Source organism: Hemitrygon akajei, chromosome 12, assembly GCF_048418815.1.
Source record: "Hemitrygon akajei chromosome 12, sHemAka1.3, whole genome shotgun sequence".
In the NCBI taxonomy this organism is placed as follows: domain Eukaryota; kingdom Metazoa; phylum Chordata; class Chondrichthyes; order Myliobatiformes; family Dasyatidae; genus Hemitrygon; species Hemitrygon akajei.
The window spans coordinates 51,616,665-51,636,891 of NC_133135.1; the positions used below are offsets into that span (position 1 = coordinate 51,616,665).

General features: G+C 38.4%; 1 protein-coding gene across 1 annotated transcript in view; it reads left to right on the plus strand.

Annotated features, from left to right (window-relative positions):
- The window catches only part of mysm1 (Myb-like, SWIRM and MPN domains 1), a 125,098-nt gene that overhangs the window by 73,609 nt on the left and 31,262 nt on the right, over positions 1 to 20,227 (plus strand). Inside the window, exons 10-18 of the mRNA XM_073063091.1 lie at positions 1,434 to 1,540; positions 4,420 to 4,497; positions 8,873 to 8,961; positions 10,042 to 10,096; positions 10,200 to 10,250; positions 12,642 to 12,716; positions 15,236 to 15,424; positions 17,169 to 17,301; positions 19,288 to 19,393. Of these exons, the coding sequence (XP_072919192.1) occupies positions 1,434 to 1,540; positions 4,420 to 4,497; positions 8,873 to 8,961; positions 10,042 to 10,096; positions 10,200 to 10,250; positions 12,642 to 12,716; positions 15,236 to 15,424; positions 17,169 to 17,301; positions 19,288 to 19,393 (883 nt within the window). The remainder of the gene's footprint in view (positions 1 to 1,433; positions 1,541 to 4,419; positions 4,498 to 8,872; positions 8,962 to 10,041; positions 10,097 to 10,199; positions 10,251 to 12,641; positions 12,717 to 15,235; positions 15,425 to 17,168; positions 17,302 to 19,287; positions 19,394 to 20,227) is intronic.

Sequence of the window (20,227 nt, forward strand, 5' to 3'; positions counted from 1 at the left end):
TATTGCAACTACATCTGAACTTTCCTTTGGGTGGCGCTATAACTCCATTTTTGACATATTCCTGCAAAGGGCTGAACTGTGCAGGAATGGTATGCTGTAGTTGTGCATAGCACATAAAATGCCAAGAATTGGGCTACATTGGAGATAAAACAAAAGGCTGATTAAAAATTAGAAACAGTGGAAGAAAATAGAAAATACTGGAAATAGATTTGAGGAGCATCTGTCAAGATGGTACCTCATTTCTTAATATCAGGAACAATGATACTTTTTCACACATATTAACTATCAATGAAAAAATGGTTACTCAACCTACTATGATTTTGGGAGGTTATTATATGTGGATTATCAACTGTTTGTATCTGTGCTTCAACCTATTATGTACTCTCAAGCTCTTTGTACTCGATGTTTTTCTTATTATGCTTGTTTAAAATTAATAAAAAGATTTAAAAAGTAAAGGAAAAATGGTTACTCCATTTTTGCACAATCAAATAATGAGTAGGCTTGCTTGTCAGCTCTTTGTCTTTGATGCCCTCAGTAAACCCAGTGTACTTTGCTCAAATTGGGAAATACAAACCCAAAGTTGGCAGCACCAACTATGACTGCTGTTCGTTAATAGGATTACAAAGCCCTGCCTTCTAACAAGCCTGGTTCATGCTTTCAGAGTTTCTCTCAACACTTAATTCAAGCACAAAATAAAGTGCCCATGTAATTTTGTTTGTTGTGTAAATCAGATACTTCTTTTCAGTATAATTTAAACTAGTTTTGCGACAGGTTTTCACTTTTTCTTGCTGTATTATCAGCTATTACCAGCTGTGTGTCTCCTTTCTTATTCCAGCAGCTCAGGAATTACCCTGTTCTACATACTGTTTGAACACTATGGTCCTCCTAATCCTCAATTCTGTAACTATTTTACTATCAGTTAAACTGACTTTAAACATAATAATTGCCATTAACAGGTTTTGTGAAATGTTATTTTAATGTATCTGTTATTCTATGGGATAAGAAATATATCTTAAACTAGAGGTTTGGTAATTTTACATTCTAATTCTGCCAGTTAAATATTATTATTTATTCTTTGTTTTGTTCCACATCAAAATGTCAAGTTTGAAAGTTGCATCTGGTATCTAACATTTTAACAGCTGTTTTTTGATACTGAAAGCATGTTGATGAACTGTATTATCAGCATATGTTGACTTTTAAATGGTCATTACAATAATCTTGAGTTACAGAAGTATCACCAGAAATAGGGCTTTTCATGGCTGACTAATGCTCCACCTACATTAAATAAAACTCTGATAATCTGCTATTTAATCATTCCAGTGATATTGGCATTGAAATTCCACATAAATCAAAATCTGAACTAAGCATTTTAATACCACAATATATGGTTGATAGGTTTTAGTAAAATTACTTAGTCCTTTCTCTTTTACTAGAGCAAGCAGTATATAATCGACCACGACCTGCGGATCGAACCCGCAATAGAGAAGAGGGGAAGGACAGTGTACAGACATACGTGCTTGCTCAGAGATTACAATCAATGGTGAGTAGAATATAGATAGCAATTGAGCTACCACTTTATTGCAGCCTTTTACACCAAAATTGATGAAATAAAATTAGCCTATCATATCTTTATAGATCACAGAATTATGTGCTATGCAAGCCATCTGTCATAATACTTCCTAACTCAGCGTTAAACCAGAATCACCTAGAAACTTAGGAAGAGTATGGACTATTAAATATAATTCACGGCTAGTTAGATTTATCAAGTCAAGTTAAGTCGCTTTTTATTGTCATTTCGACCATAAGCTGCTGTACACAGTAAAAACGAAGCAACGTTCCTCCAGGACCATGGTGCTACATGAAACAACACAAAACTACACTAGACTATGTGAGACAACTCAAGGCTACACTGGACTACGTAAAACAACACAAGAACTACACTAGACTACAGATCTACACAGGACTACATAAAGTACACAAAACAGTGCAGGGCAGTACAATAATTAATTACTAAATAAATAATTAATAAACAAGACAATAGGCACAGTAGAGGACAAATTTCAATGTAACAATACATGATGTAGATGTCAGTCTAAACTCTGGGTATTGAGGAGTCTGATGTCTTGGGGGAAGAAACTGTTGCAGTCTAGTCATGAGAGCCTGAATGCTTCGGTACCTTTTGTCAGATGGCAGGAGGGAGAAGAGTTTGTGTGAGGGGTGTGTGATGTCCTTCACAATGCTGTTAGTTTTGCGCGTGCAGCGTGTGGTGTAAATGTCTGTAATGGCGGGAAGATAGACCCCGATGATCTTCTCAGCTGACCTCACTATCTGCTGCAGAGTCTTGCGATCCGAGATGGTGCAATTCCCGAACCAGGCAGTGATGCAGCTGCTCAGGATACTCTCAATACAACCCCTGTAGAATGTGATGAGGATGGGAGGTGGGAGATGGACTTCACAGAAAGTAGAGACACTGCTGGGGTTTCTTGGCTATGGAGCTGGTGTTGAGGGACCAGGTGAGATTCTCCGCCAGGTGAAGACCAAGAAATTTGGTGCTCTTAACGATCTCAACAGAGGAACCATCAATGTTCAGTGGAGAGTGGTCACTCTGTGCTCTCCTGAAGTCAACAACCATCTCTTTTGTTTTGTTCACATTCAGAGACAGGTTGTTGGCTCTGCACCAGTCCATTAGCCACTGCATCTCCTCTCTGTATGCTGACTCGTCGTTCTTGCTGATGAGACCCACCACGGTTATGCCATCGGCGAACTTGATGTGATTTGAGCTGTGTATTACTGCACAGTCGCGGGTCAGCAGAGTGAACAGCAGTGGACTGAGCACACAGCCCTGGGGGACCCCCGTGCTCAGTGTGATGGTGTATCATGCATAAGTAGGGTTCTTGCTGCACTGGTGCTTTAAAAGTTTGAACTTGAGTTGTGTTCCAACTGATCCGTAATTATTTTGACCAACCCCGTATTGAATCTTAAATTTGATGTAGAAGAATTCTAAATATCATTCAAGTTCTCTACTCTGAACCCAAAACTCTCCCTGTTTCCAGTTACATTCATATTCTTTCTACCTCATTTACATTCTTCTGTTTCAAAACATACAAACAAGCTGGATGAACTCAGCAGGTCGGGCAGCATCAGTTGAAAGGAGCAGTCTACGTTTCGGGCCGAGACCCTTCGTCAGGTCTGAAGGAGGAGGGGGCAGGGGCCCTATAAAGAAGGTGGGGGGAAGGTGGAAGGTGCCAGGTGAAAAACCAATCAGAGGAAAGATCAAGGGGTGGGGGAGGGGAAGCAGGGAGGTGATAGGCCGGAGAGGTGAAGAAGGAATGAAAGGAGAAAGCACTGTGGGTAGTGGAAGAAGGCAGAGTCATGAGAGGTGATAGGCAGCTGGAAGAGGGGGCAGAGTGAAACTGGGATGGTGGAAGGGAGAGGGAGGGAATTACCGGAAGTTGGGGAATTCGATGTTCATACCAAGGGGCTGGAGGCTACCCAGACGGTATATGAGGTGTTGCTTTGAGAACTCAGGTTGGAGGACCCCTGCCCCCTCCTCTTTCAGACCTGACGAAGGGTCTCAGCCCGAAACGTTGACTGCTCCTTTCAGTGGATGCTGCCCGACCTGCTGAGTTCATCCAGCTTGTTTGTATGTCTTGATTTGATCACAGCATCTGCAGTATACTTTGTGTTTTCTTCTGTTTCAAAATATTTTTAAGTATTCACTTCAGAAATCTGATATATTTAAGCTTTAAATCTTGATGTGTTTCTCCTTGAAAATGACCTCATTTTATACTTTTCCATGGGATACTGATTTTTCCGGTTGGTGGGGAGAAAACGTTCATTATTTACTGTTGCAAAACTTTTTATAATTTTGAGAAGTCATGACTTCCATTTCAATAAAAAGTTATCTATTAAATCCATTATAAATAACCACAACCTGTTTTTTTCGTCTTTACTATTGCAGCCCCAAAATGTCATCAGTTAACCAACGGTTATCAAGAAAGTCTGTTTTAGATTAGACATAACTGTTGCTCCTTAATTAGTGTCACAATGTGTTTTAACACCGTGTTTTAGGGTGCTTTCAAAGTTAATGATCTGTTTACTTAGTGTTAGCCAGCCCAGCTCCTTTAGTGTACACTTCCTCTGCCTGATTATGTTTTTTTTCCAAATTCCACCTTGTGCAAAACTACCTGATTGGCTGTATATGCTGTACTTTCGGTAACATATATGAGGGTTTGTCCTTTAGACATCTATTGTTTTTGTTAAAAAGGACAGGTTTCTATGGAGATCAAAATATTGATTCTGGGAAAATATACATTTGACCTGAGACTATTGCCAAGTATTTCACAGATTTTTACAAATTACTATTAAAAGCATTGGATATCATTTTACCTGTTGCCATTTCTTGTTTTTTTTTTGCAGCGTACCAGAAAGCGCCGTGTGCGCGATTCTTGGGGCAACTGGTGTGATGCTAGGGATCTGGAGGGGCAAACGTTTGAGGTATTTAGAAGTGCTTGCATTAAATGATTAATACTCTTATGCTATTAAAATATTTCGCAACTGGAGTTGTACACTTTTGTATTCACCTGCTATTTACAGACTTCTACTTTAACCTTACAAATTAAGGAAAATGTATTCGTCATAATTTGGAAGAAATAAGAATTAGTTCAGAGTGAGGTTCTAAATTTTAAAAATCATGTACTTAATATTTAAAATCGAAGAAGCTGGTAAAAAAAAGTGATGAGGACATGCTCTTGATTCAGTGTGGAGATCGCTCTGATTGGTTCTGTAAACAATAGCATTTTTATCAAACCAAAATGCATCCTATTTCCAGTTTAATTTGGAGAACAGAACAAAAACATTTGTTTATGACTACACTAGATATTTGTGTCCCTCTGGATGAAGCAGAAACTAGCTTGATTTGATTCACAAAGAATGTGAATACAGAACTGCAGTTATATCACATTCACTTATATCGATCTGTATAGCTTAGAATTATGCAGTAATAAAACCAATAGTGAAAATATCACCCTTCTTAATTTCTTAAGTTTTTGGCCTTAATGTTGTCCCTTCTGTAGTGTTGGAGAACGATACACTATGTCAACTGCCATAGGAAACAAGTTATGAAATGAGTACTCACTTGACACTGAAAGATTGGACATGAGTTTACTGCCTCTGAAAATAGATAAATGGAATCCAATCATTTACCTACCTCGTCATAGACAAAGTGATAGGTTTGATGATAACATTTTCATTTGATGCCTGTTCACTATTCTGTCCATGATTTTTTAACAACCTTGATTCAAACGTAGATGGTAGATCTAAAAGCAAAGCAGAGGAGTGGTGAGGATAGAATGTTTAATTTGACATTGCATAGTGTGCAGTTTGATGAGTAAATATGTTTTGTTGAAGTAAGGGCAAAAAAGAGAGGGGTTTGTGATAGAATGCTAATGCAGGCTTTTGGTTCAGCTGTGTCAGTTTTGTCTGATACTTTTATCGTCATTAAGCATGGGAGGGCAATGGAAAGCCCATCCTACAGCATGTGGAGGTAGGTCATGGACACTTCCAGAGTACCAGCAACATATGCAGGAAGTGTCTCCAGTTGCAGCAGCTTCGGTTCTGCATTTTGAAGTTAGGACTTAAGTCACTGCAGTGCATCTTTGAGGTCAAGTATTATGTTGAGAAAGATGGTCACGCCACGGATAAATGTTCAAGGATATTTTATATTTCAAAAGGAAAGGCAAAAAATAGAAGGGATGGTACTGCATAATTAATAAGGGAGGGCACCACAGAATCAAGGATCCAACAAAAAAGAGGAACTGGAGGAAATGAATGTTAGTCAAAAAAATTGAAAATGAAAAATTGAAAACAGTAGAGAAATTGGATTGAAAATTGATAAATTCCAAGAATAATCTACATTGAAGGAATTGAATTCCATTTATAATCCATTGTTATGGAATAGTTTGATTAAGGTCCATGCCACATGTTTTGAGTAATGGTCCAGTCACCTCTCTGTCCTTCAGTGAATGCAGTCTCATAAAATCACCCACTATCAGTTCTCTGGATTTCACTATTGACAAAAAAAGTTTTGTCGTAAACTTGGAAGTTGGAGCAACAATTATAATATTTAGTATTATGATTCTCAGATATTTGTGCCAGTACAAACAGAAAGCATTTTCATATGATAGATAGATAGATAGATAGATACTTTATTCATCCCCATGGGGAAATTCAACTTTTTTCCAATGTCCCATACACTTGTTGTAGCAAAACTAATTACATACAATACTTAACTCAGTAAAAAATATGATATGCATCTAGATCATTATCTCAAAAAGCATTAATAATAGCTTTTAAAAAGTTTTTAAGTCCTGGCGGTTGAATTGTAAAGCCTAATTGTAGTCCTTTTGAATTCTGAACATGGTTTTTCATAACTCCTGCTGGATATATATTTTATTCATTCATCAGAAGAGGCTAACACAGGCAATGACAACAATTTTTGTCTACTGCTAATTGTTCTTAAGAAGATAATGTTCAGCCACTGCCTTGGACTGTGGATCCTGTGGTGAAAGTACTCTCATTGTGCACCTAGGCAAAACATTTAAGTGAGTAGACTAAACATTTTGCTGAACCATTACTTCCACAACAGGGTGGTATGTCCAAGAAGAGCAGGGTGAGCTGCCTCAACCACTATCTTGTTGGACTTACATCTACTGTGATCATATTTTGAGAGGTTGGTCTTGGCCAGAATGAACTCCTGCTTAAGCAAGGACCTGGAACTACTGCAATTTGTCTATTGCCACAACAGGCCTACAATAGATGCAATCTCACTGGCTCTCCAACTCAGCCTTGGATCCCCTGGATGATAGCTGTACCTATGTCAGGCTGCTGTTTATTGATGACGGCGTTCAATGCAATCATACCCTCAGTTCTAATAAACAAGCTCCAAAACCTGGGCCTCTGTACCTCCCTCTGCAACTGAATTCTTGACTTTCTCACCATGAGACTCCGGTCACTGTTGATCGGAAATGACATTTCCTCCTCGCTGACAGTCTACACAACTGCACCTCAAGAATGATCTCTTTACATCCATGACTATGCGGCTAGATACAACTCAAAAGCCATCCATAAATTTGCCAGTGACTTAACTATTGTTGGCAAAATTTCAGACTGTGTCGAGACATACAGCAGTGAGAAGAATCAGCTAGTTGTGTGGTGTTGCAACAACAACATTACACTCATTGTTGGTAAGACCAAGGAATTGATTGCGGACTTTAGGAAGGGGAAGTCAAGGGAACACACACTACTCCTCACCACAGAATCAGTAGTGGAAAGACTGAGCAGTTTCTAGTTCCTGGGGGACATCATCTCCAAAGATCTATCCCGGTTCCAACATATTAATGCAACTACAAAGAAGGCACAACAGGAGCTTGAGGAGATTTGGTATGCCACCAAAGACTCTTACAAATTTCTGTGGATGTTCATTGGAGAGTATTCTAATTGGTTGCATCACCATCTGATCAGAAAAAGCTGCAGAAAGCTGTAACCTCAGCCAGCTCCATCATGGTCAAGGACACCTTCAAAAAGCAATGTCTCAAAAAGGCAATATCCATCATTAAGGACCCCCATCACCCATCATTCTTTTCATTGCTGCCATCAGGGAGGAGGAACTAGAGCTTGAAGACACACACAATGTTTCAGGAACAGCTTCTTCCCCTTCCCCCACCCCCCATGATCAGATTTCTGAATGGACAATGATCCTATAACACCACCTCACTTTTTTTTCACTTTTTTTTTTGCATTACTTCATTTATTTTTGATATATATTTCTTGTTGTAATTTATATATTTTTATTGTTATGTATTGAAATGTACTGCTGCCACAAAACAGCAAATTTCACAACATATGCAGTAATAGTAAATCTGTTTTTGATTCTGATTCTGATGTCACTTGGAGGGAAAATTACAGAATGTGGTGTGTGTCAAAGAATGCCTGCTAGGTTGTTTATAAAACGTCTTGTAACTGGTATGCACAAAAGGTTTTGCAGATGCTGGAAATCCAGAGCAACTCACACAAAATGCTGGGGGATCTCAGCTGGTCAGGTAACATCTATGGAAATGAATAAACAGACAATGTTACTGCCTGAGACCCTTCATCAGGACTGGAAAAGAAGATATCAAAATTAAAAGATGGGAAGGGGAAGAGGGACAAGCTAGAGGTGATAGGGAAATGATATGTTGCGGAGCGGGGAGTGAACTTCTTAAGTATTCATTGAGGTTCTGATCAAGCAGATTGTTTTGTTCTGGATGATACTGAGTTGCTGGAGTCTTGTTGGACTTTCACAGAAGTGATGAGTTCCTGACAATGTTGTGAGTAACAATAGAAAATGCTGTAAACACTCAACAAGGCAGGAGATGATCTTACAGACTAAAAACTCATTCAGTTCAGTTCTGAAGCCACCTGCTAAGTGCTTCCAGCATCTGTAGTTTTTTAAAACATTTCCATGAATTTATTGGAAATGGATTACCTGTACATATTCTAGATTCATAGTCCCCATGTATGAGGTCCTCTGGGTTGTCTTCTGGCCTTTCTCTTGGTCCTTCCAGCCAAGAAAGCATGATCTCCTGGATGTTGCCATGCTGATCTGTGCTAGTGTGTTATAACCATGGGCCTGAATGTCCCTGGCATTTTGATTTTCTTTCTCATGGAAAAAGGCCCAGTAGACCATTTGGAATTTTTATTGGTAGCATAACCAGTGTTACCACCCGACCATCCTTGTGTTAGCTATTAGTACTTGCAGTTCTCACTGTTAATCTAAAATATCAGCAGAAATAAATAGATACATTGAATAAGTGGATCTGTTATGAATTTTTAGCATCTCACAGCAGAAGAACTGGCCAAAAGGCACAAGGAAGTATTGAACAGGCCTCCAAAACCAGCAAGAGCATTGCGTCATTCAAAGAGGTATGGAAGCTTCAAGAGCTATAAATAGAGCTATACAAGCTGAAAATTTGTTCTTTTAAATTGCTTTACTACAAAATTGACAAGACAGCCCTATTGTAATATTTGAAATAACCCAGTCTTTGTTCCTTATTTAGATACATAGGATTAGGGTACACCCAGGTTTTAATTTTAAATAGTCATTTGTTAAAGATAAGGGTAATTCCAAGTCCCTTCCTAGATATTTCAGAAACATTAGGAACATCTCATTGATGTAGGAGGGACTATTTAGAAACATTTTATTTCTAGTTGCACTGTATAATCAATTTTACTGAAATCAAAATAAATTTTCACACAGTTGTCTTAAGTGCATGAAGTTTTGCTATCAGCAAGTGCTTCTGTTGCCACCAGAACTCTTGATTTTTGAATAATAAAACCAGAATAATTGATTTTTTTAAAAAATTCCTCTGCCTGATGGATGAAACAGCACTGATTTGAATGACCTCTTTCTCTGATGTTTCCATGGGAAATTCAAAGAATGCCTGATAAAACAGAAGATTCAAAAATTCAAACAAATCAGGACAAAGTGAAGTACAGTATATAAAAGACTTCTTTAAAGTCATTTCACATAAAGGACAGAGCATCCACAAAGCCAACTTAACCTCTGTAGTGCATGGAAAATTTTTCCAAACTTGAATTACTTTATTAGTGGTGCTTAGAGAAGTAGAACTGCTTCTCTAAATTCAGGAAAATGGTGTGGGCAGTTTCCTCAGGCTTCCTTTTTTACCATGATGATAACCTAACTCTAATTTGCAGCCTAAAGTTACCACATTGGGTTAACAATTGTGTGAACTGTTGTCCACATTTTTAATTGGATTTCACATTGAGTTGAGAGCAGCTTAATGACTTACTCCACAATTTCATTTCTCACTCAGTAAAATCACTATCATCCAATAAGTTTTCTCATTGAATTATCTACACAGAGCCAAAATACTTTAAAAATTTGCAGATGCAAAGTACTAGTCAAATCCTATTTTATTTAAATATGATGTTCCCCTTTGCTGTTACCCATGTCTTCAGAAGTCTGTCTAATTTTCTCCTTAGCACTTTAGATCCTTTCCAGCTGATCCCATGTCTCTGCTTCAATGAAGACAAACTGGTATGAATTTGAACTGGTTTTTTTTTGGTTAAAGATGACATTAATAATTTCTTTTGTGTAAAATTCTGGTGTATTTGTCATTATATCTTTTTTTTCATGGCAGGAGCCATTTCAGGTGAAGGTAGCTGCAGAGGCATTGCTTGTGATGGATATGGTAAGGACAACTGTTTTAAACACTTTAAACCTTTGTATTCTTTATGTCTTTATGTACATATTTATATTGTCAACTTAGGAATTAAGCAACATAGTATAATTGTACAGATTAACAACAGACTCATAACATGATCTGTGCCTAATACATGTAACAGGTCTCCATAAAAAAGAAATAATACAATGTCAACATCCTAAAATTATATATGATGGAACATTGAAATGTTGATTAATTTTTTAAGCTGACATCATTCAAAAACATTAATGCAGTGAAATTGAGCTCATCTATTGTAATTATTAAAATATGTGATTATATTGAGTAGTAATGGAAAAAGAAATGCCTTGAGCTAATGTTGTAATAATTGAAGATTATGTTTCATGTAAATATACAAAAAGCAGTGCACCATCTGAAAACTCATTTTGTGATCAACTTTACAAAGTACTTATTTTAGAAAAATCTTACATATAATAAGTCCATGAATGAAAAACACAGATTATCCATTCTACATTGTAGAATGAGAAGCTGGCTGCAAGAAATACCCAGCTGTGGGTAGATTGAGTTATCCAATCTGGTTATTTCTAGGCTCCCTTCCTAGTAATGTGACTTTATTCTAGACCTTACAGAAATTTTATATTGTATTAATTCTAGCAGCAAGACTTAGTGTAATCACACTTCAAATGTATATATTGAAACAGTGTGTTCAAAGCAAACTAAAATCCACAAAAAACCTGAAGCTTACTGGTTTGCTCTAGGTCTAATTATCTCCTTCAGTGCCATGATAACAAAATCCTTCCCTAAGATTCTCTGCCTGTCAACTCTATATTAAATTGTCGTTAATCTGTCCTTATATCCTGTGTGGTGTAATTTAACAATGTTCCTGTAACCTATTTTGGGAAAATTTATCATACTATATGAATACCGGGCTGTTCTTGTTGTTGTAATGTCTGACACGTCTTTTACTGTGTCAATATCTCTTTTAGGTTGATGTCTTGGATAAAGGACACAAGGTGTGCACTAAGTTAGAAAGTCATGCAGATAATGATACAAACAGACAGAGCCTCCCTGAAACCATAAATCAAAATCAAATCCAGGTTGACTAGTCTGTGCGCAATGTATTATGCCAGCCTTCAAATATATGTTGTGCATTGGGCTTTAGTATTGAATCTTCTGTCAGTCTTTTAGAAATAATTTGGTTTCAACCTTGTAGCAATGTCAGATGCTTTTTCTTCTCTTGTGGTTGGCTTTTCACATTTAAAGAAGTATTGAACTTAAGAGACTCCTTTAGTTAATGAAAAGTAATTTATTTTTCTTTTTGTCTCCACAATTTTTCTGTAGCAATCTGGCCAGTGGTTTATGCACAGATTTGTAATTCAGTTTGTGGTGTTTTTATTATGTAGTGGCATATCAGTGACTTTCGGTAAGATAGCATTGCACCTGGATGCAGCGGCTTCTACAGGGCCAACCAAAGGCATTATTGTCTTTTTTAAACCTATTTTTTATGATCATAAGTTCCTGTTGGACATTAAGAACTTAAGGTATTGCAGGTCTACTCCATCAGCAAGTTTTTCATTGGTGCAGAAACTGAAAGAGATAGACTTGGTGCAGGTTGTGCTGCTGTTTGTGTCAGAGAGGCATAAGGTGCATGAGCAAAGGAGTTGTGCAATCTTAAGTCACTTCTCTTGTGTCACAAAACCCTATTAGACATTGTTAATGTGGAACGCCGCAAGTTCGATTCATTGTTTTATTGGCAGACGGCAAGGAAGCTGCATGGCCTCGGTCATAGTGAGGACTGAACTTCAAGCTGCAGTGTCACCTGTTTGCATTCACCCAGGAGAGAGGTGTTGGAGTCGGTGAGCTCCACCAGAGTGCTGGAGGTGGTGTGTCGTGGTGTACATTTTGCAGTTGGTGCTGTCTTCCGGTGTTTGCTCGGCAGATGACAAGATGTATTGTGTTCAACTACAGACTGCTACAACATTCTTGGACTTAGGGACTTGGATTTTTATGTGTGACTATATTTTACTGCTGTCTTATATATGGTATGTGTGCCTTGTGCTGTGTATGACCGTTGGTATTGTGTTTTACACCTTGGCCCTGGAGTAACACTGTTTTGTTTGGCTGTATTCATGTATGGTTTAATGATAATTAAACTTAAATTTGAACTTGAATTTGATATTAGACCATTAATGCTCCAGAAACTTCCACTTAAATGTTCTGAAAGTGAAATTGTACAGTAAATAATAATTATAAAAATCTTCTTGCAGTGGTATGTAAATATTTCAGTTGATGGCACAATACTTATACAAATTTCCACAATGCAAATAGTCTCTGTGCATTCTGATATGTTTGACTGCTATTTTCTGTCTGTTAGTAATAGTGTTTCTTACCTTGATTTAGCATGCCCATGTGTCCATGGCAGAAGTGATTGGCCTATTAGGCGGGAGATATTCTTCAGGAAAGAAAATATTAGAGGTAAGTGAGATTATGATTAAATTATATTTGTTTCTGTTTTGCTTCTGCCTCCACCGCCCGACAGACACCACTGCACATCCCACCCATTGCCAAGGTGTGATATCAGGATCTAATATTCCATGAAAGTGTATGGGACTGTCATTGATAGGACTAGGTACTTTATTGATGGAAGCTTTATTAACTTATACAAAGTTAATACACACTTGCATTAAAGCAGTGGCTTACATCTCTGAACAATTATTATGCTATCCACTTAGCGGCCACCCTATTAGGTACACTTGTACACCTGCTGACTAATGCCAGTGTCTAATCAGCCAATCATGTGACAGTAAGTCAACTCATAAAAACATGCAGACATGCTCTCTGAACAATTATTATGCTATCCACTCAGCGGCCACCCTATTAGGTACACTTATACACCTGCTCATTAATGCCAGTGTCTAATCAACCAATCATGTGACAGCAAGTCAACTCATAAAAACATGCAGACGTGCTCAAGAAGTTCAGTTGTTGTTTAGACCAAACATCAGAATGGGTAAGAGATAAGATCGAAGTGACTTTGACCATGGATGATTGTTAGTGCCAGATGGGGTGGTTTGAGTATCTCAGAAACTGCGGATCTTCTGTGATTTTCACGCACAACAGTTTATAGAGAATGGTGCAAAAAAAAAGAATCCAGTGAATAGCTGTCCTGTGGGCAAACACGTCTTGTTAATGAGAGAGGTCAGAAGAGAATGGCTACAGCAGCAGAAGGCCACAGTGGGTTCCACTCCTGAGCCTAATAAAGTGGCCACTGAGTGTAGATTAGGTTAAGTGTTGGGTAAAATATGAGCGTGGAAGCAATGTCTGTTTGGAGTAATTCTGGAAATGTATCCTGATGGATTCTGAGCATTACTCTGTTCCGGCCCATGAAGTCATATGGGGAGAATTCAGGCTCAGTCAGTATTGGTTGCTCTCTAGTCTGTAGTTGAAGGACTATGCATGAACCAGTTTAGATCTACCTTGAGAACCCAGATTTTTGTTGTGCTGTTCTGCAAAAATTGCCTTTATATTGATAATCTTTTGTAATTTTATAGAAAAAGCTTTAACCTCCATTAGATAAAACTGATCACAACTTCAAATCCCTATTCATTAAATACATTTCTCTGCGTCTTCTAAAAAGTCTATTTCTTTGCAGTCTTTGGTTTACTGTTCTCAAAGTATTGCTTCTCTCTTGCTATAAGCGGCTAAATGCTCTCAGCCTTCAAATCAAATAGATTCAGATGTGCTTTCTCTCACATTTTGTGGTTGCAAGGTTCCATGCATAAATTGAACGTGTTCTCAGGAAGCAGAGGGTGAAAGTGGAAGGTTGTTTCTTGGACTGGAGGCCCGTGAATAAGGGTGTTCTCCATGGGTCAGTTCTAAACCCATTGCTATTTCTCATCTGTATAAATGACTTTTCTCAGAATGTATCAGGTATGACTAGTAAGTCTGCAGATGACACTAAAATAGATGGTATTGTGGGCTGTAAAGATGGCTATCAAGACTTACAGAGGGATCTTGATCAGCTTGGTAAATGGGCCAAGGAATAGCAAATGGAGTTTAATTTGTATAAGTGTGAGCTGTTACATAATGGGAAGACAAATTGGGGTCTGATCTTCATAGTGAATGGTCGGGCCCTGGGGAGTGTTGTAGAACAGGGGACCTAGAAGTACAAGAAGTTAGTTCTGTGGAAGTGTCCCACAATAGGGCACATTGGCCTTAATCAGTTAGGGCACTGAGTATAGAAGATGGAATATGTTGCAATTTTACAAGATGTTAATGAGGTCAGATACTGTGTTCAGTTTTAGTCACTCTGCTGTAGGCGAGATGCCATTAAGCTGGAAAAAGTGCGGATAAGATTTGCAGAGATGTTGCTAGTACTTGCGTGATTGAGTTGCAGAGTCAGATTGGCCAGGTTTGGAGTTTTTTAATTGGAGCAAACAGTAATGAGGGGTAATCTCATAGAAGTGTATAAGATCACAAATGGCATAGATAGGGTGAATGTGCATGGACATTTTCCCAAAGTTTTGGAATTGAGAACTAGAGGCCATAGGTTTATGGTGAGAGGAGTGAAATTTAATAGGAACCTGAGGGGCAACTTTTTCATCTAGAGTCTGGTCAAATACTACAGAATGAGCTGCCAGAGGAAGTGGTTGAGGCAGGTATATTAACAACATTTAAAAGGAATTTGGATAGGAAAGGTTTCAAGAGATATGGACCAAATCTAGGTAAATAGGACTACTTTAGATGAGCATCTTGGTCAGCATGGAGCAGATGAACCGCAAGACCTATTTACATGCTGAATGACTCGGAGTATTTTATTACAGCAGTTCGGTTCTAATAATTGGCACAAGGATAGAGGTACTAAATATCACAGTGTTAATTGAAATTAAGTTGTTAAAACAGTGATAAACACATGATTTTCTTAAAAGGAAAATTATTTTGACCATGTTGTGAGAAAGATCTATGTAAACTGACAGATTTTTTCTTGCTTATAGATCTTTGTTGCAGAGCCATGCAACAGCCTAAGCACAGGACTTCAGTGTGAAATGGATCCGGTGTCACAAACCCAAGCATCAGAGGCTCTAGCTGGACGAGGATACAGCATTGTTGGATGGTACCATTCACACCCTGCTTTTGATCCTAATCCATCATTAAGGGACATCGATACCCAAGCAAAGTATCAGGTACAAATTCAATCAAGGTTCAGAATTAAAAACACATTTCCCATTGCTCAGGATTTAAAGAAATTGAGATTAAAATATTTTCCAGTTAATAGCTTTGAAGATATAAATTGAGTTTTCATATGTCTTTTAATGTCATCATAGAAATAGAAACATATATTTCTTGCATTTAGCAATTCATTAACTGATCTATACCAAAACAAAAAGAAACCATAATTAGGACTTTATTTTAATGTTTATAATTTTTTTAGAAAACACTGAGCACATATTCTCCATTTCATCTTTTAAGAAACTATTTTTAAGAGTTAAATTTTCTTGGTATTGTATTTATTGCAAGAAAAAAATTGGGCATCGAACAACATTACAAAACAATTACTTATTTACTGCCTGTTATGTCGCAGGCATTTAGGGCTGCAATGAAGGCCCTCCATCTCTGGTGGTGTTCAGAGCTTCCTTCATTGTGCCAGGAGCTTCCTCTTGGTTTTCACTACTGTCAGTCATGCAAGTCCCAGGTAGAGACTCGGGAATACTGTTGCAATCTTCATCGGGAATTCTTCATTGCTGTTTCTGTAGCAGTTTTGTTTTAACAGTTAGGGTTGTTAGCCCTGAGCTGAACTCCAAACCAGGAGGACTAGTGGACCCTTAGTCTGGCCTCTACCCTTTGACCTGTTTGGCCTGGGTGATCCGACCAAGAGCCAAAGCATAAAGCCCTGAATGCGGCCAACATAGCTCTCCGGATCACTGAAACATTTAAGCATCCAAACTACAACAAGGTTCTGGTCCTCTTGGAGGGCAAAGCAATTAACTAATAGAATGTTTTACAATATGACTGAAGTTGAAATTACTGCTGTCTTTTCCTTTTCCAGTTTTACCATGTAGACAAATTAAGATAGGTTTTCAGCTGAAATGCATAAATATTTTGAATATGCACTATCAGCTAAGGACAACAACTGAAGCATTAAATATGTACTTGGATAGCTTAGGAACTCTGCTCCAGTTAATGGAGACAAAAAGCTCATCAATTTATTTTTCACTTGAAAGAGCTCAGTTGTTGAGATGATCATCAGTCTTTACAATAATAGCACTTCATTGCTAGTTATACAGGCCAATTCATCCTTGGTGTCCAGTACCGCTTTGGGCACCAAGGGTCCATTTAAATTTTGTAAGCATGTAATGGTCATTGGCTGATAAATAGTACTGTCAAAAGAATTGTCACCTTTTTTTAATGTTTTAATTCTTAATGAGGCAGCATCTCCCTGAAAATCATCATGGCTATTTTCTGCACTTTCTCCAAGCAGATCTTCTGCCTGGCACAGGACATAATGGCTGCCAAAAATAATTCTGGCTCCAGAAGCTTAACACAATCAGGGGAGAATCCTGGTGGTTGAGACAACATGTCCAATTGCACCCTGTCAACATAACTAATAGTTTAGCAAAGTGTCTAATTCCTCATGGTGTTCCTGTTCTGTCTGTGCTATATTAGTTGCATTCTTAAGATGGATTGTGATATAAATACACAGCAAGGCGAAGAGTCAAACTGATGGGACTGCTTCATCACAGAGTGTGCTTTGTAATAGCAAAGGTTGCACTATACAAAAACACTTTATTGTAAAGGTTTCATTAAAAACTTGTTTTGCAAACTGGTTTTTCCTGTTCCCTATATAGTGTTTCATGAAATATATGAAGTACATAATAATTAAATTTTCTTTGTGTATAGAGTCTAATTACTGGTTCCTATGTATTTCAGAATTACTTTTCACGTGGAGGAACACAATTTGTTGGAATGATCATCAGTCCGTACAATATTTGCAACTCTTTGCCTTATTCCCAGGTCACATGTCTTATAGTTAGTGAAGAACTCAGTGCAGATGGCAGTTTCCGTAAGTATTGGTAGTTGAGAACATTTCACAGCATTCTTCAGGCAGACAAGACAATACTTGTCATTCTTTCTCCAAACTCAAGGTGTAGCCATGGGCACCCACATGGGCCCCAGCTATGCCTGTTTTTCGTTGACTACATGGAACAGCCTATGTTCCAAGCCTTCCCCGGTAATGCTTCCCAACTTCTTTTGTGCTACATTGACGGCCTCATTAGTGCTGCTTCATGCACCCATATTGAGCTCATCTGTTTCATCAGCTTTCCCTCCAATTTCCATACTGTCTCTAAATTCACTTGCTCCATTTCTGACACCTCTCTCCCCTCTCTTGATCTCTCTATCTCCATCTCTCCATTCTGGCAACAAACTGTCTACTGATACTTTCTATAAAGTTACCGACTCCGACAGCTATCCTAACTATACCTCTTCTCACCTTGTCTCCTGTAAAGATGCCATTCCCTTTTCTCAGTCCCTTCATCTCTGCCGCATCTGTTCCCAGGTTGGGGCTTTCCTTTCCACAACATAAGAGATGTCTTCCTTCTTCAAGGAACAGGGATTCCTTTCTTCCACCATTGGTACTGCCCTCACCTGCATCTCGTCCATTTTTGGACTTCTGCCCTCACCCCATCTTCCCACTGTCTTAATGGGGATAGAGTTCCTTTTGTTCTTACCAACCACCCCATGAGCCTTCGCATACATCTTTCATTCTCCACAACTTCCGCCATTTTCAACAGGATCCTACCACCAAACTTATCTTTACACCCCACACTTTCTGCTTTCTGCAAGGATCTTTCCCTCCATGATTCCCTTCTCCATTTGTGCATCCCTACTAATCTCCCTCCTCAAACTTATCCCTGCTACACCTGCCTATTCTCCTCCTCACTCACTGCCATTCAGGCCCCAAATAGTCCTTCTAGATGAAGCAATACTTCACTTGTGAATCTTTTGTAGTTGTCTACTGTATCTGGTGTTCCCAAGTCGGCCTCTTGCCACATTGGTGAGACCCGACAGAGATTGGAGGACTGCTTTGTTGAGCATCATCGCTCCATCTGCAAAGAGCAGGATATTCCGTTGGCCAGCAATTTTAATTTCAAGCCCCATTCACATTCCAATTTGTCAGACCATGGCCTCGTCTGCTGCCACAATGGGGTCAATCTCAGGTCAGAGGAGCAACCCCTCAAATTCTGTCTGGGTAGCCTTCAACCTGATGTAATGAACACCGATTTCTCCAACCGGTAATTGTTCCCCTTTTTCCCTTCCCCCTTCCCTCTTCTTCCATCCTCCACTCTGGCTCCCTCTCACTTTTCCCCTTATCACTTCCCCTGGTGCCCCTCTTCCTTCTCTTTTGCCCATGGTCCATTCTCCTCTCCTTTCAGATTCCAGCCCTTCACCACCTATCACCTCCCTGCTTCTTACTTCCTCCTCCACCCACGTAGCTTCACCTCTAGCCTGTACTCCTAACCACCCCCCCCCCCCAAATCACATTCTAGTCTATACCCCTTCTGATTCTGGCTTCTTCGCCCTTTTCTTTCCAATCTGTTGTAAGTTGACTATTTATTCATTTCCATAGACACTGACTGACCTGCTAAGTTTTCACAGTATTTTGTGTGTGTTGCTCTGGATTTCCAACATCTGCAGAATCTCTTGAGTTTATGATTTATTTCTCATACTTGTCTACCTCTTCGTCCTCATCTATTACATCAGAATATTTCACATTCAGTCTTCATGCATGTGGTTTGGAATTGAAATATTCTCATGAATATTCATTTTGAATTACTTAAGCTGACATTTAGCAAGTAATTAATATATGCTAGTTATCTATATTATTTTAGATTGTGATACACAATCTATTTCTTAGTCACTGTGGCTATCAAAGCATGCAATCTCATATGGCTCATTTAAGCAAAATTCTTTACTAAATATCCAATAAAATTTGCATGTGTGTCAAAATGTAGAGGAGCTTTTGAACCTCTGTTTTCTTTTAATGTAGGCCTTCCATATAAATGTGAGTTGAAGCAGTTGAATGAAGAACCTCTGTGGGTACGGTTGATAGATAAAGCACGCTGGATAATGGAGAAGTACAAGCTATCCCTTAGGCAAGTAATATGATACAGATTGTTGATTTAATGAATTAATCTAATCTGCCTATAGTGCTGTGCATTTTTTCCTTTTGGTCTTACTTCTAGATTGGGTGTTCATTGCTGATAGTCTACTTAACAAACATGCACACAAATATACACATAAATATACGTACATTGTTCATCAGAATTATACTGGGATTTTACATCTAAAGTCACATAACATTTTGCCTAATGTAAATTATCTCTTTAACTCTAAACTTGTCAGTTCATGTTCATTCACTTACAACTATCCACACGCAAGTAATTGTATTGTGTGTCATTCATCCTTTATTTGCTCAATTCTTCAATATTGAAGCTGATAAACAATGTTTTTTTAAAATTTAAATCTATTTCCTGTTACTTGTGTAAGTCAATGCTTATAAATTTAATTGACTCTGACGAACATGTTGCATTTTAATTTAAAGCAACATATCAGATGTAATTTTTCATCCTATCTAATGTAATTCTGAGGGATCTACTGCTGGGCCAGTCCTTTCTAAGTTATAAAATGTAAGATCCTCCTAACAGTTTTCATTGCTCAGCCTTTTTATGCCGTGAATTTCCTTTCACTCATGTTGGTGGTCGTTGAAGCATAGAATCACACAGTACTGAAACAGACTCTTTCTGCCCACCTGGACTGTGCTAGCTGAGGTACTAACTGTGCCTGTACGAGGACCATGTCCCTCTGTGCCTTTCCTATCCAAGTCCCTGTAAAAGTTGTCTTTTAAACATTGTAATTGTTTCTACCTTCACTACCTCCTCACGCATTTTGTTAGATATAAACGGCAACCTTTATGTGAAAAACTGACC